The 15,598-nt window shown below is 37.6% G+C and overlaps 3 protein-coding genes across 3 annotated transcripts; 2 read left to right on the top strand and 1 right to left on the bottom strand.

Moving 5' to 3' along the window:
- The first annotated feature begins 308 nt into the window (after positions 1–308).
- Positions 309–8,704, top strand: LOC141834898 (uncharacterized). The gene is made up of 7 exons (XM_074722289.1): positions 309–334; positions 409–500; positions 1,333–1,433; positions 3,069–3,146; positions 3,300–3,371; positions 5,994–6,088; positions 7,343–8,704. Exons 2-7 carry the CDS (start codon positions 477–479, stop codon positions 7,960–7,962), a joined length of 990 nt encoding a protein of 329 aa, XP_074578390.1. The 5' UTR covers positions 309–334; positions 409–476; the 3' UTR covers positions 7,963–8,704.
- A 2,111-nt stretch (positions 8,705–10,815) lies between these two features.
- LOC141835171 (L-type lectin-domain containing receptor kinase IX.1-like) lies at positions 10,816–12,886 on the bottom strand. Its single transcript, XM_074722602.1, has one exon. The coding sequence runs from the start codon at positions 12,884–12,886 to the stop codon at positions 10,916–10,918; it is 1,971 nt and encodes a 656-aa protein (XP_074578703.1). The 3' UTR covers positions 10,816–10,915.
- Positions 12,887–13,311: 425 nt separating this feature from the next.
- On the top strand, positions 13,312–14,006 carry LOC141834487 (uncharacterized). Its single transcript, XM_074721812.1, has 4 exons — positions 13,312–13,317; positions 13,447–13,653; positions 13,708–13,872; positions 13,947–14,006. The coding sequence occupies exons 1-4, from the start codon at positions 13,312–13,314 to the stop codon at positions 14,004–14,006; spliced, it is 438 nt and encodes a 145-aa protein (XP_074577913.1).
- The last annotated feature ends 1,592 nt before the right edge of the window (positions 14,007–15,598 follow it).

Genomic DNA, 15,598 nt, shown 5'->3' with positions numbered 1-15,598 from the left:
TATTTTTTTTATTATTCATCATAAATATCATCAAATAGGTGATTTCGTTCAGTCTAAGTAGTTCAGTGTCATCAGTTTCGTAGTGAGATACAGAGATAAATTAAAATATATAATAATTATGTCCAATCTAATAAATATATTGTCGGAGTATCAAAATAAATAACTAATTGAGTGAGATAATATAATATTAGAATATTTGATCGTCAATAAAAAAAATTTATTCTGTGATTAATTTAAAATTATTTTAAATCGGTTTTAAATAAAATATCATAATGAAAATTTGGGGGTTTGACCGGCTCCTCGTCGACGCGTACGCACTCTCTAACTAGGAAAAGTAATAACGACAATTTTTATTTTTTTATTTTTTACTTTAGAATTTAGGGTTTCTGTCTCAATTATGCTGGCCAGCGAACAAGCGCACGGCTTCCTGCCCCAAATCGAACCACAGTTTCTCAGGAGCACGCGAGGTTTCATCGATGGCGTCTACCCAATTTGCGATGGTAAGTGAATCCTCGTCGTCCCTAATTGTCTGTTATTTGGTTCTGAAGGCATTCTGTATCTAGCGGAGTCTGATTATTCGTGTTAAGTTCGCCACTTTTGTATAGTATTGTTTCGCTGGTGGGATATTGGTGGAAGGTAGAAATTGAGAAGTGAGAAGAAGAATTTACGAATGAGTTTGATTTCAAATATTATATGTATAGAAAAGGAATGTTCCATTTTGTGGGAAAAGAATAACATGATCGGTCGCCCAGTGGGCATATTCGTTTACTAGACTGTTCAACTAGTTGTTACGTTACACGCTTTGACAGTAACTCGCCATTACAAAAACAAATTATTAGTACCACATGCGGCGATTTTGAAGGAGAACTGATTGGAAAACTATATGATTTCGGCTCTGTGCTTGAAGTGCTCAGGCAAAAATGGTTTGATGCGTTGAAAAAGTAATGGTGGTCCATATCTGTAAGATGTGAAAAAAAGAGTTGCAAATTTTAAACTTGGGTGAGAAAAATAATTTTTTTGTTAAATGGAATAAGCCATCACATCCATTCATTTTATGAATGGAAACAACCTCTTGCCAAAGGCAAGGTAAGGCTGCGTACAATGGATCCTTTCCCCGGACCCCGCATGGCGGGAGCATTCCATTCATTTTATGTTGGACAATGATTGTGTAAACCAAGGAAAACATATAAACAGAAGTAGAAGGAAGAAGATGCAAACATTCTCTTGTTTAAACAGTAAATTGGTGAAGCAGCTGATTAGTATTTTCTTAATGCGTAGCTTAACTTCACTAATAATGGCCATACCTTATTAGCCTAAATTTGTTACTTTCAGGTGGAGGAGTTGGCTTCTCTAGTAAAGGATAACTTGTACAGCAAGCATCTTGTACTTTCAATAGAAGAAACTTTTGTTAATTTTCTTCAAGAGGATACAAGGTAAGGTCAATTTGGCATAATACAGTGGCATGTTGGTCTATAGATCTTTCCTGCTATTACTACTATGCTAATCTTCTTGTGCCCCTTCTCAGTCAGAAGTCTCCTCAAGTAATTGCACACACAAAAGTAGAACTAATTTCATCCATCTGTGATGGACTGTTAGTAAAAATAGTTGGCAAAATTTTGTCTGCATACTAATGATGGTTCAGATGGTGCCTTGGAAGGACTTGATTGTGTTGTTTTCTTCTTATGCTGTGTAGAATAGAATGAATGCGATGAACATATTTTAAGGCACCCTTCTGCCTATTTGGTTAATCTACACTTCCTAGGTGCTGGAGCATACTTTGCTCCTGTTTGTTCTAGTGACATGGTTTCTAAGAATGCAAATCTATTTCAATGGAAACACATGGTGTTTGTCAGTGTAGGTGCCTTTTGTTAAGATGCCAAACTTGGAACTGAAACTTAGTTGAAGTGGTGGTGTTCTTTCCTCTCTATTGTTTTTATCAATTTCCAAGTGCAAACTACAAGTTCGTACATAAAATATTAAATTACAATTTAACATGTTCTGCAGAGCTGTTTGGCACTGGAAGATGGTGTTTGAGAGCGAAGAGGAGGTATCAACAGATTACAGGGAGGCCGCACTGCCATTGGCAGCCTTCCACTTAGGCGAATACTTGTGAAACCATAGCCCTAGGAGGGTATCTCTGATAATACGTTGAGTTTGGGGAATTTGAATATTGTTTGCTATTCATGAATTCAAGATACACAACACATGTATATATAGGACTCATCAAGGAGGAGATATTGATAGATTGCTGGGAGGCCTCACCACCTTTGTCAGCCTCCCCCTTAGGAGAACCCTCATGGTGGTGATGAATTCTTGCTCGTTAGTATGAATCTTTGTATTATGCCAGTAGGGATCAGTTCTGGTTGACAAGAAGAGAATGAGAGGGAGGTGTCATATAGCAAAAACTAGTATAAAATGTAACAGAAGAATTGAAAGTTGATCAGTCTCTAGGTCAGGCCAAACTGCTTTATCCTGCTTGTTCAGTGACCAGTTGGACTGATACGATATGCATAAAAAAGGATGTATCGCTTGATAAGAAACTTCCTTATAAAACCAGGTCCTATACTATATATGAATAATTTAATAGAAAGATGAGTAGAAATGTTTAGAAAATCTTAGCACTTGTTACTATTACATAATGCATAGTTATTGATACACTACCACTGATATTGAGCAATGTTCCTATTTGCCATATATCATGTATGTTTTGTGAAATAGCTTATGTTTTTGGAATTGTTTATGCTACGAAATATGAGTTGAATTGTTATCATATATATATATTGAATATTGCATTGAATAAGTATGTTGCTTTTACCAAGCATAATCCAATTGTTATTTTAGCAATGGCTGCACATTTGCATCAGACTTCTAGCAATCTAGCAGGTTTCGCAACTTGCTCACAAAATCTCAAACTTAAATGGCTTATTGATTCATTAAATGTGATGGCTTAATGACTCCCCATTTTAATCTTTTAGTTTTATGCTAATTTGGATTAGTGTGCATTGTGTTAGCTCCCAGAGAACAATATATTAGTACACCATAATGTTTTTTGCCCTGCTTTAATGCAGTTCTGATGGAATCCTAGAACTTCAACCAATGAGTCCATACCACCGCCTACTTTTGCATCGACTTGCAGATATTTTTGGGTACGAGATCTTTCTTTATATACTATGTCACCATATCATTATTGTTTCTTGGGAGAGTTTATTTTTTCTTATAGGGATCAGTATGATATCACTGTCCTATTTAACTGTTTTGCCTGTCTTGTTGTATACTATATGCAATTATTCACTTTCTAGGTTTGCCCATGAATCTGTTGGCGAAGGGGATGACCGCCACTTAGTGTTAGAGCGATGTGCAGATACCACAGTGTATGTTTTTTTTTGTATTTAAACCTTTTTTAGTTTATATTTATAGCATAAAATTTTCATTTTCAAAATTCTTATAAGATTTCAATAGGATTTTCTCTAGTTATTGTTTTGCGTTGACAATCATAGAACACCAGATTTTTATTTTGCTTTAAAAGTTATAGTTTTTTTGTATTTTCAACGGTTTATAGTCGTGATGTTGCCAAATTTACCCTAGAGAATAAGTTTTCATTGTTTTTGGGTTGTGAACTCCCGAAGAATACAAGCATTCATTGTTAATTACCTCTAAATTCCAGGGCACCGTCAATTACGAGATCTATGAATTGTGGAATTATCCAACAGAGTCATTAAAAATGTTCATAGTTATGTTATTTTAGTGAATAAATGATGTGTAGAATGTCGATGTGGAATCATCCAAGGGAATCATTAAATAATTATATGTATATCATTCTAGCCAATAAATGACATGTGAAATATATTTTATCCGTAAGATTGAACTTTTACTATGGCCAGTAAGTAGCAAATAAAATATAACTTCTCTAGGATTAATTTTGGTTTATGATTATCATTCAAAATTATTCAAGAGAAATTCTCGAGGTTTATGTTTATATTATTATTATCTACAAGGAGTATGTGGAATATATTTTTCCCTTTGGAATTACTACTTATCTATAGTTGGCATATGCAATTATCCAAGAAATCAATAAAGAATCATATCCATATTATTCTGGATAATAAATTATATTAAAATATTTTTTATCATTAATTTCGAAGTATGATCAACAGATGAACTATTCACTAGAAATTAATGGAGAATTATATATATATATATATATATATATATATATATATATATATAATTTCTGATAGAATATTTTCACAATTAGAGTGGGTTTTCAGTAAAAAAAAAAATAGAACTTTGGATCAACCAATAGTCAATTTTTGTTTAAGCTTTAATAGATAGAAATAGACATTTGGTAACAGATAATGACTTATCAGGCTCAAATAAGGTTAATTAGACCTTTAATTTAGGATCTTGATTTGATAGGGCAGGTGGTGCTAGAGAAACTCATACACCCTTCCTCAGTTTGTTGTTGATCTTCAAAATCCCCAAATCACATGCAATTTGAGTACCTAAATTGATGAACAAGGTAACACATATAACAAAACAAGTAGGCAATGATCGATCTCAAAAAGCAACACAGGAGGGACGCTAGGAAAAGATGTTTCTATATTAGACTTGCATAAAAAAAATGACAAGATACAACCTAATATGGTCACTATCCCACATCAAATTTGCAATAAAGGTACATATTTTTAAAATATAAGAGTCAGAGATGAAGAATATGAAATTGACTATAAACAATTCCATCATAAAGATTTTTCTTATTCGAAACATATTCATCATAGGTCAAGGTCATTTAAATATTGAAACTCTTCCCATGTTCTTTATATCCCATAGAGATGGACAGATCTCATTATTGGTTAAGAAGCACGAATTTGTGATAAGATCTTAATTTGTTAGAGGGCTTGCTGTAATCGTGTGTCTGGGTATAATTAAACAGATAAATCATTGTTGTGTAAAAAATGTCAGCCTCACTAAGGTTTTTCAGCTCATGTTTTAGAATTTACAAGGTCCATTCAATGTACCCTTAGGTAGTAATGTACAGAATATTAAATTTTCGCATAGATTTAAACACAATATTTATCATGTATTTATTGCCTCATGCTAAACTGCAGCGAAAGTCATCACTTTATTTGTTATTAATTGTAGATACCATAAGCATTAAAGTGTTTTATTATAGTGATGAATAATACATATATGTAGAAGAGCCTTCCTAGGGGATAAATTTTTTTTTTATTCTAGCAGTATCACTCATTCATGACACTTCTACCATTAATCATAAATGAATTATCCCTCACAGACCAAACTATGAAACATGATAATGGTTTAAGGGAAACATTAAAACGAGCATACCAATTGGAACAATATATCTAGATGTTTGAAGTAACTGATTTATATAATTGGTTGTTAATCTCTTTATGGCCACTCTCTCGAATTTTGACAAATTTCTTAAGAATCACTTGCTAAATTTATTCTAGGATTCTGTTTGTTTTGTTTCATTGATTCTATATGGTTTTTCATATTACTGTATGAGTTTGTGTCTGCGGCTCATTTCTACATGTTTCAGTTCATGGGACCCGATGTGTGAATTACTCCAATTAGTTTTTTTGCAAGGTTGATCATGTAAATCAATTCTACATCATATGATTTCTATCTTCCTCGGCAGAAAGTTTTCATCTTTCTCTTTAAATTTGCACTTCTAATTATATATTTACTGGATGAGACCTTTTAGAAACATAGATTTTTTTTTTTTTTGCTGAGCGTAAGAATGGTTATCCCAATCTTTACAAAGATAATTATTGCCCCATTTTTGTCTCTGCAAACTTTTAACCAACCCTTAGTTTTAACAGATTTTTAATGTAGGTTACTGATTAAAAAAAAGAATCTTAAGACAAAAGCATAGTAATTTAACGGACAATCCATTTTGTCAAGATTTGTTGGTCTGTATATTTCCACACTATTTTTTATTGTTTTCTTGATACCTTCTACTTTTACTGCAGCCCACCAATTCTAGTTGGTGATATACTGTTCCAGTACGATGATCAACAATCTTTGACTACTTCTGACTTTACAATAAGAAAAAATGAGGCTCCTGGTAGGTTTGTATCTAATTGCTACTTGCAATCCAAACACGTTCCGCCCTTTAATTCTAATGTTCACATTTCTTTTCCTGCTTTATTCTGTTTTTTATTTGGCTAACTATTTAGGCTGCAAGTGTTCATAATTTCTGAAATATGTATATGAACAAGAAAGGACTTCATTTAGAACGAAAGATCTTCAGTTATGCTTTGTGCCTTATTTGATACAACAAGTACCTGTTATTGTCGCTCATGGCTGCATGATTCAATTCCTCTTTCTGCAAAATTCATGAGAGAATCTTTGTTATCAGTTAAACAATTCTTCCTAGTCTTAAACAATTCTGTCAGTTAAAAACATTCTAATGCCACTTTATCCTGATGATTAGATATGTTTTTTGGGTTAATTCCACTACCGTTCATCATACTGTGGGTTCAGTTAAGAGGGATACTTCCTAAATATTTAAATTATGGCAACACCCTGATGCATCATGTGATGACATTGAAGAAATAACTTCTTTTCTGCCTTCATGGGCTTGAAATTTATGATTTAGCTTTGAGTTGCATACTGTATTAACTCATAATCTCAATACATTTCCTAGCAAAAGTTGATAAATGCAGGATTAGCTTATTATAACGTGAACTGCAGCCAAATGAATATGTAGTTGACCGCATGCCTTTGATTCTTCAAGTTTTTTCTCTGTATATTTACCAATTATACTTTCCAAGTGTTCTGATGATTGATTAAAAATGCATACTAAAATCAAGACATGGCAGCAGGGGTTGGTTGAGAAAATGTAATATCTAAATAAAGAAGATGCTAAGAGATGGTGTATCTAGTGCCGTTCACTTGAAGTGAATTCATGGGGGCACTAAAGAACTTTGGACTAATTGCACACTAATACAGTCCAGTATTCGTGTAGTTGTCAGACTATTTTTTCAACTAAGATGCTTGAAATTGTTGACTGGTTTTGATCATCTGTTGCTCCTAAAGAAGCTTTGGGTTCAAAACCTTATGAAATGATGCCAAGGATCTGACCTGTGCCTACTCATCCAAAAAGCAATTAAGATCTAATCGTGCAAAATTGAAAAACTAAGCTTAAGACAAGATGAAGTTTTATCTATAAGATTTTCTGAGTAAACTGACCTGTGTAACTTTTGTAGTTAATTTGATCTATTTTCTGCATTTATATTGTTGATGCTCTCAGTAGTTTTTTTTTCTTTTTTACATTGATGTTCATATTACTGATGTACAAACTCTCAAACCCTGCTAGTTTTGAAGACTGTGCATCAAGTATCACCTTCAACTCCACTTGAAGAAAGAGAAGCTGCTTATAAAGCTGCTCGTGAGAGGATCTTTTCATTTCATGATGACAATGAACAAAGTGCAAGTGTTTCAAAGTCCCGTAATGTTCCAGTTGTTGCTAGGAGGATGATTGCACATGCACTTGGCCAGAGGATTTATTCTACTTCCATTCAGAGGCTTTCCCTGAATGAAAATGAGGGTGAAAATACTGATGAATTAAGCAGAGGTAATGGTGAAGGTTTAAGTGCAAATGTAGAAGATAGGAATGGATCAACTGCTTTCTCCACTGGGAAACTGCAGCTCCATGAAAAGCTGAAATATAATAGGAATGCCAGGAACGATAGATTTGAGACTGATCATAAATCTGTTAGCTACAACGAAGCATACAATGGTGCTTCTTCTGGGAATAAATTCCCTCCAGATGGAAGTCGTAGAAGGATGATTGGTGTTGAAGATTTGAAGAAACAACAGACTGGCGCTGCTAGGAGAATTTTTGCCAATGCAATGGGTTTGCCCCCTGTCAAAGGAAATCAGGACCTTACTCTGAAGCCAAATGTTGGGAATAGAGATTCGACTAAAGAGACATAGGGACTAGTGATCATGAAGTTAAGAGATTACTAGTCATGTCAGTCATGAAGAACGTAATACAAGGTAGCACTTTATCATGTTGGATTGTAATTGTTTTACCAAAGAAGGAGAAACAGCTCTAAGGATGGAATTTCTGCATCAATTATTATGAGGGCCTCAATTCTTGAAATAAGAAGAAAAAAAGGAATGAGGGATGGCCAGTGATTTCCATTTGGAATATAAGGTGTTATCTCTGATTTTCTTTTTTCAGAGAGGTTCCAGAAGAAAGCTTTTGCATGTGAATCGTGCTTGCTTTACCACGGTGGCTCTGTCGACAAGTTCCTTAATTATCAGACATTACTTATCTTTATGAGCGCCAGTTATACCTCTGGAAGCTGGTCTAATCAGTTAATGTGATCTTTGATAGCACTGCAATCAAATTTTAGCTGTGCGAATATATGAATAATTATGGGATTTATGGGACGGCCTCTAATCTCTAGTCCATAAGGTGTGCTCCAAATATGATGCTGCACAAAGAATCTCATGTTCATCATTTTTTCCTTGGTTTTGTCATTTTGTATCTTTCGTCTGAATGAAGACCTACTTGTTCCATAAAACCTTTCCTTTGTTTTTTGTATTCATCATCGTTTTCAATAGTTTGGTTGTTTTAGGATTTGTTGCAAGGTTTACCATGATCAATCGAAAATGCTGAATTTGTAGACAGGTACCATTATCAGGCAACATACTTTTCATTTTCCTTCAATCAGTGCAGTTATAAGAATCAATCAATGTTGCAATCCAAAGAAACAAAATTACAGTAATTATTGTCTCCTTAAATTCTTATTATTTTAATTTGATACTTCTAGAATTTAGACTAACCTCATCTACAAACACAAAGAAAAAACTCGAAGTCTTCTTCAATCCATATAAAGAAATTAAACTCGAAGTGACTGTCTGATGGAGAAATCCCATGGGTGCTAAACCACATCCAAAAACTATAAAATAAAACCAAATGATAGAAAATAATAACAAAATGCTGAGTTCCAAGTCAACCTTCAAACATTTGTGTCATTCATTTATTGATCTTGAATATGACAAGGGAACAACAAGGTAAGTGGATGCCAATAGTCAATTCAAGATGGAGTGCGATATTATTGTTTTATAATGTTGAAAAACTTGTTCTGACATTCTAAAGGTTATCTTGCTGTTGATCTTGGATTTAGTTTGGCTTTTTTTTTATTAAAATGGAAAATATTTTCTAGAAAATCTTATTTTATTTTTTAAAATGTATTAAAATAACATTTTTTAGTAATTGATGTATATATTAAAAAAATATTTTATTCTCTCACTCTCAAGTAGAGTTGGTTAGAGTTCAATTAGATTGACTAAATTGACAAGCTCATTCAACTAGACCAGAACATTCAATCTAATTGGATAATCTTCAACTCAATCAATTTATTTACGTAAGGATAAAGGAAAAATCATCCATAGATTAAACGACTTGTAGAGGGTATAGATTTTTTTCCTTTTTTTCAAAAGAAAGACATTCTTCTAAAATAATTGTTTTCATTAAACATGATTTTTTATTGCATTAAATATTTTTAAACGAATTTAATAATAAATATTCAACAAGTATCCTAATTTAAAATATGGGAATATAAAAGTATTAAAATAAATTTAATTTGAAATCTCTAAGATCCCTTTTTATCTTGATCAAAGAGATTCAAATCTTATATTAGATATGAAATTATTTTTTACAAATTTAAATCCTTATAGAAACCCCTCAAATTCAACTGCTTCAATGCCTAAACAATTATAGATAATTATACTTTTTTTTATCACAAGATAAATACAAACTGGTGGTCATACACTTAATTTAATCTCAACTTCACAATAATTGTTTGGCTAGAGTTTTAGTTGGTAGTGTGTTAGATAATTTTGTCTGAATCTGATAAAGGATCTGATACTCAATTTGAATAAAAAAAGATATAGATGATTTTTTTAAAGAGTCAGATTCTTTAGATTCTAGCATTGAGACGGATCTGATTGTATCTACTTATACTTGACTCAAATATTCGTTTAAATTATAAATAATACTCTATCCTTAAACAACTAGTTTTAATTTTTAATTTTATTTATATTAAAATTATGGAGATGGAGATGGAGATAAAGATAAAAGATAAAAATGAAGAAAAAGATGAACATAATAAATAAATAATAATAATAATAATATAAAAATCCGATTCAAATCCTATCTACTAGCATCTCTAGTCAAATCCGACCTACTAGCATCTCTAATCGTACAAATTAAATTTATGTTTTTTTTTAACAATCGAAATATCAAATACTTGTTCATCAAATTAAAGAAAAATATGTTGCCCCCGGAACATAACTGAATTGGTTATGATAGAGTAAATTGTAGAAGATGATAAGGATTTCGAATCTTGACAAAATCGAGCAATATTCTTTTCCGTCGTGGTTAACTATAATTTTTTGATTTACTTCTTCATAAATAATCGTGAAGCTGATCATGTGGAGTGTTAGGATGACAGATTTTTTTTTTTACATAAGAATAAAAAAAAAACATGTTATCAAGTCAGAACACATCCCTGCTAGAGACAAATGCACGCTTTTTGGTCGTTTAGTGACGCGGATTCTGTTTGACATTGAAATGGTAAAATATTCCATTTTTTATTCGACGTCCCTCTTTTTTTATTATTATTATTTAACAAACTAATAAATCATTTAAATAATTTTTTATTTTACAAATTTCGCAATTGAAAAATATGATTAAAAATAGAATCTAGAATCAAAATCGAGCCGCAGTCTATTTGGAGACGAACCGGGCTAGGCTAAAGATTCAGTTTGCACGAGAAATTTTACAAAGTTCAACAATGTCGAACTTGAACTGGAACTGGAACTGGAAGCCTTTTACAGAACACCAAATAGAACAGTAGTTAATTAAAGTTGAGAGCTACCTGCCGGTGGTTAAGCTTCCGAAGGTGATCGTCGGCGGCGAGCTAGGGTCTGAACCAGGGGTCAGCGGCAGGAGAGAAGGAAAAACCGGCACCGGCATCGTCTTCGGCAAGCTCGGTATCACCGCGCCCTCGAACCTCAAAGCTTGGATGACCTCCCTCATGGAGGGCCTCTGCCCCTGGTCCGGGTGCGCGCACCACAGCCCCACCAGCATCAGCCTCTCCATCTCCTCCACCTTGAAGTCCGACCCCAGCCTCCGGTCCGCTGCCTCCATCAGCCGCCTCTTTCCGTTCATCTCCCACACCCGCTCCACCAGCCGCACCGCCTCCTCCGCCTCCTTCCCGTGCTCCACCGCCCGGCACCCCGTCGCGATCTCCAGCGCCACCATCCCGAAGCTGTACGCGTCCGACTCCTTGCTCGCTTTCCCCGTGCGGAAGCACTCCGGCGCCAGGTAGCCCAGCGTGCCGGCGACCCCGGTGGCGTGCTGGCCCAGCTGGTGGTCCACCAGCCGCGCCAGCCCGAAGTCGCCCAGCTTGGCGTTGAACCCCGAGTCGAGCATCACGTTGCTGGGCTTGATGTCCCGGTGCACCACGCACTGCTCCCACTCCTCGTGCAGGTACAGCAGCGCCTTCGCCAGGCCCACCGCCACCTTGTAACGGATACTCCAGGGCAGCGGCGTCTTCCGCCCAAACAGATGCGCGTCGAGGCTGCCGTTGGGGAGGAACTCATACACCAGAAGGAACTCGCCGCGCTCGTGGCACCACCCCAGGAGCTGCACCAGATTCCGGTGGCGGAGTCGGCTGATGATCTTCACCTCCGACGCGTACTCCTTCCGCCCCTGTTTCGACTGGCTCGATATCTTCTTCACAGCCACTTCTCTACCGGACCGACACAAAAACCCCTTGTAGACGCCGCCGAACCCTCCCTCGCCTAGCTTCCTCTTCTCTGAGAAGTTGTTCGTCGCCAACGCGAGCTCCCGGTACGAGAACCGCCGCGGCCCAGTCCCCGTGCTGAACTCGTCGTCCATTGACTCGATCAAGTTCAAACTACTATTTTTGACTTTACTACTACTCATCAATCGACGCCGTAACAACGGTCGACGAGCAAAGGTCACGCCTTTCTCCAGACTTAGTATAGCCCAATACAGGATCTTGATCCTCAACGACCCTCTTCCTCTAAAGATGTAGTAAGTCAGCGCCGCCAGCAAGAGAGCAAGGATCACAGGAGCCACCACCCATAACTCGAACTTTTTCTTCCTTTCCGTCTCGAGATCGGAGGTAAAATTCCATCTTGTGATCCTCTGGAGAACCGCCCCCGATCCTTTGGTGACGGAGAAGCCCACCAGCACTTTTTCCGGCAAGACTTGCCTCACATCCACCGAGCGATTCAACGAGCTGGAGTTGGGACTCACCTTCATCAGGTCCTCGAATTGGACGAGGAGGAACTTGGAGGTTGCGTTGTAGGAGATTCGGGCAGCGAGCGTGTCGTTGTTCGCAGCGGCGGCGCCGTTGGAGGTCGAGTTCGCCCGAAAGGAATTGAACTCCACAGCCAGCATGCGGTCGGAGGGCGTCGAATTGACGCTGGACAAGTTGATCGAATTGGAAGTCCAGTGATCGAATTCGAGCGGGGCCAGGAAGAAGGCGAAGCCACCAGACGGGGAGGAGTTTGAGGCGCCGCCGCCGCCGCCGGGGAAGGAGACAGAAAACTCGAAGTAGGTGGAGAAGCTGGCGTTGTCGTTGGTGTCGGCGTTCCACATCGGGATAGCGTGGGCGTAGTAGGCGGTGGCGCCGTTGGGTTGGCCGCCAGTGAGCTGGAGTGGCCCGCCGGATACGTTGATATTGCCGGAGATCTTGATGGCTGACTCATCAGATTCGAAGTCGCAGAAAGTGAAGTGAACGGAAGAAGCAAAAGGAATACCAGCGAGGAAGAAGGAAAGGAACGCCAAGGAGGCGAGGGAGAAGAAAGACATGATTAGGGATGGAAATTTGAGAAGAGAGATTGGATTACGTTGGAAAAGGTCGATTCTGCGAAATTTGAGAAGAAAGGTGCATTTGATTGACTCTGGTTTTGACTTTTCTGGTTGGTTGACTGCAAAAGTCAACTCCCTTGAGGAATGCCAAATAAGCAGTGTTATCCCCGGCCGGCTCCGGCCCAGCACTGCGACTCCTCTCAAAACGGGCCGGTCCGGCCCAACAATAGAGGAGGCTCGAAAGCCTAAATCTTGGGGCAAAATGAAAATATCCGCATACAAACTAAAACATAGGGCTGACTTTGATATAAACTATAATCTAAGGACTAAAACGAACCCACCCACCCTCTCCATAAAACCCCTCCCTCTTGGCCCTCAGATCACACTTCCATCTGCAAGTTACTGTCCATTTGATACTGATAACGATGGAGGTATGCGAAGTGAACATGGTGGCTGGCTACAGAGATAGAGAGAGCGCACGAGCTTAATCTCTCTAAGCAGCCGATCGATGCAATACAGTTGTTGTTCATCGTTGACTTCGAATCTGCTGGTAATTGCAGGACGCCGTGAACAGGCGCCACCACTACATTCCGGCCTTCGGCGACTGGGACTACTCCAACGATCTGCCCATCACCCAGTACTTCGAATCAGCAATGCAGGCCGGTCTTCTCCGAGGCCACTTCCATGGCGAAGCGCCAGCTTATGATGATCTCTTCAAAGCTTCTCACAGCATGAAGCAGCAGGAGGAGCAGGCCCAGATAAAAAAGGTAAGGTGATCTTGTTCTCGTAATTGATTTCGATCGACGTTTATAATTTTTAAGGTGAAGAAAGGAGACCCGAAGCAGCAGCAGAGAGGGCAAGAGAGGAGTCAGGGGAAGGTGTATGATGCTGGGACAGCACGAGCGAGGCCCAGAAGAGTTCCAATGGCAGTGGATGAAGATTTGTACAAGATCCCTCCTGAGCTCCTCCACAAGAAGCCGAGAAGGGTAAATTTCCTCCTTTCGCATTTTTATTCACCTTTTTTGCTCCCTAATTGCGTTCCAAAATTCGAGTCCAGAAGATCAGGATGCTGAAGAGCTGGTGGACAAGCTGCCTGCGATTAAACTGCAGTACTGCTTGAGAAGGAACATTGCTGAACCTCCTTTACGCCTGTTTTATTCTGCTCTTTTTTCTTTCACCAATATGTAAAACCAAGCGAAATAAAGATCGATGGTGAAACAAAATTTGAGTTACTTTCTGAGAAGCCAAAGCAGGTGAGTGTGTGTGTGTGTATGTGTTCGATGGCAATCTAAAGTCCTTTTTCAGCTGACCATTTTTAGCTAGGCCAGTACTTAATGTTCTTCACTCCTTGGAACCAGAAGTTCTTGTACGATTGAAATTGTAAAATTCCTCGAAAAGAGTAGAGCCAAGTTTAAAAATAATAATAATAATAGAAGTTGCTAGTTAATCACTGACTCTTGTTTGACTGGAAGGCAATACAATGACTGGAGTTGCTGTTATTGACTGGTGGAAGAAAAGCGAATTGGAGGTTTCATCAGTTTGGGAGATGCAAGCGATGAATGAAGGCGTTGGACAAGAGTACTAGTTTGCCGTAAGAAAGCTGTTTGGGTGCTTCCAAACGCCAATGGTTCTTCGGCAGCATGAGTCCCTTCCATACCTCTTTTCATGTTACATCTTCTAAAATTTTGAGCCCACTTTGAAATATATATATATATATATATATATATTACAATTTTATTGAAAATGCCATCGCATTGCCCATGGATTCTGGTAGGGTTTACAGAGTTTAAAATAGACAGATAACAGTTTTATTTATTGGCATCATCGGGAAGAGTAAAGAAAAGTAAACCGGCTAAAAGTTGATATATCGATCTTTCAATATTAACTAAAAGTTCATGAGAGGAAAACCTAATGGAGACGACGATGGCCAGATCATTCACATGCTTGCGATCGTCACTGATGTAACTGATGAAAAGGACTTCTTGGAAGATCTGACGAAAGCCACAGCCACAGCATAATTATTAATTAAGAAGGTCTTTCCTAATTGTAGTATAAGAATAGTAATTAGCAACGAGGAACTGCATGCTGTGGATGGCAAAACCATCAATAAATTATTTGTCAAAAAAATAACAAGACGTTCTTTATTATAGTTCTCTTTTTAAAGAGAGCTTTTTTTTAAATAAAAAAAACACAAAATGGCACATAAATTAAATTTAATCGAACTTAAATAATTTTGATTAAAAAAATAATAAATCGGTTTACTTTAATTGCTAGAACAGTATCGAAGTTTGTGTTTCTTGGACCACGGTAAATATTATCATTTCCACTGCGAGGAATCGAGTGTGATATATATAGAAAGGGGCTGGAAGTTCTGTTTTAACCCATTTTGATACCATTAATTGACCGCAGAGAGAAGCTACCACAGCACGCATAGACTAAATCTAATGAACCACTCAACTGTTCACACGTCAACGAGTGCATATATATATAACTCATATATATATATATATATATATATACAGTATGGCAACGCGACAGCGGCCGGAATAGCCAGAGGAAATCATATGCGACCTAGAACTGAATGATACTGAACTGAGTCGAGAGCAATAAATTTGACACGTCAATGAGCTGCAGCGGCTCCCTGGTCGGCCCGGCCGGGCCCTAGCTAACCCCATGCATGCAGATGCGTGCGTCCGTACGTACGTACGCACG

Source organism: Curcuma longa, chromosome 9, assembly GCF_044706935.1.
Source record: "Curcuma longa cultivar G26 ecotype Majalengka, Jawa Barat chromosome 9, ITB_CL_G26_1.1, whole genome shotgun sequence".
Classification (NCBI taxonomy): domain Eukaryota; kingdom Viridiplantae; phylum Streptophyta; class Magnoliopsida; order Zingiberales; family Zingiberaceae; genus Curcuma; species Curcuma longa.
This window is presented reverse-complemented; position numbering and strand designations above follow the sequence as displayed.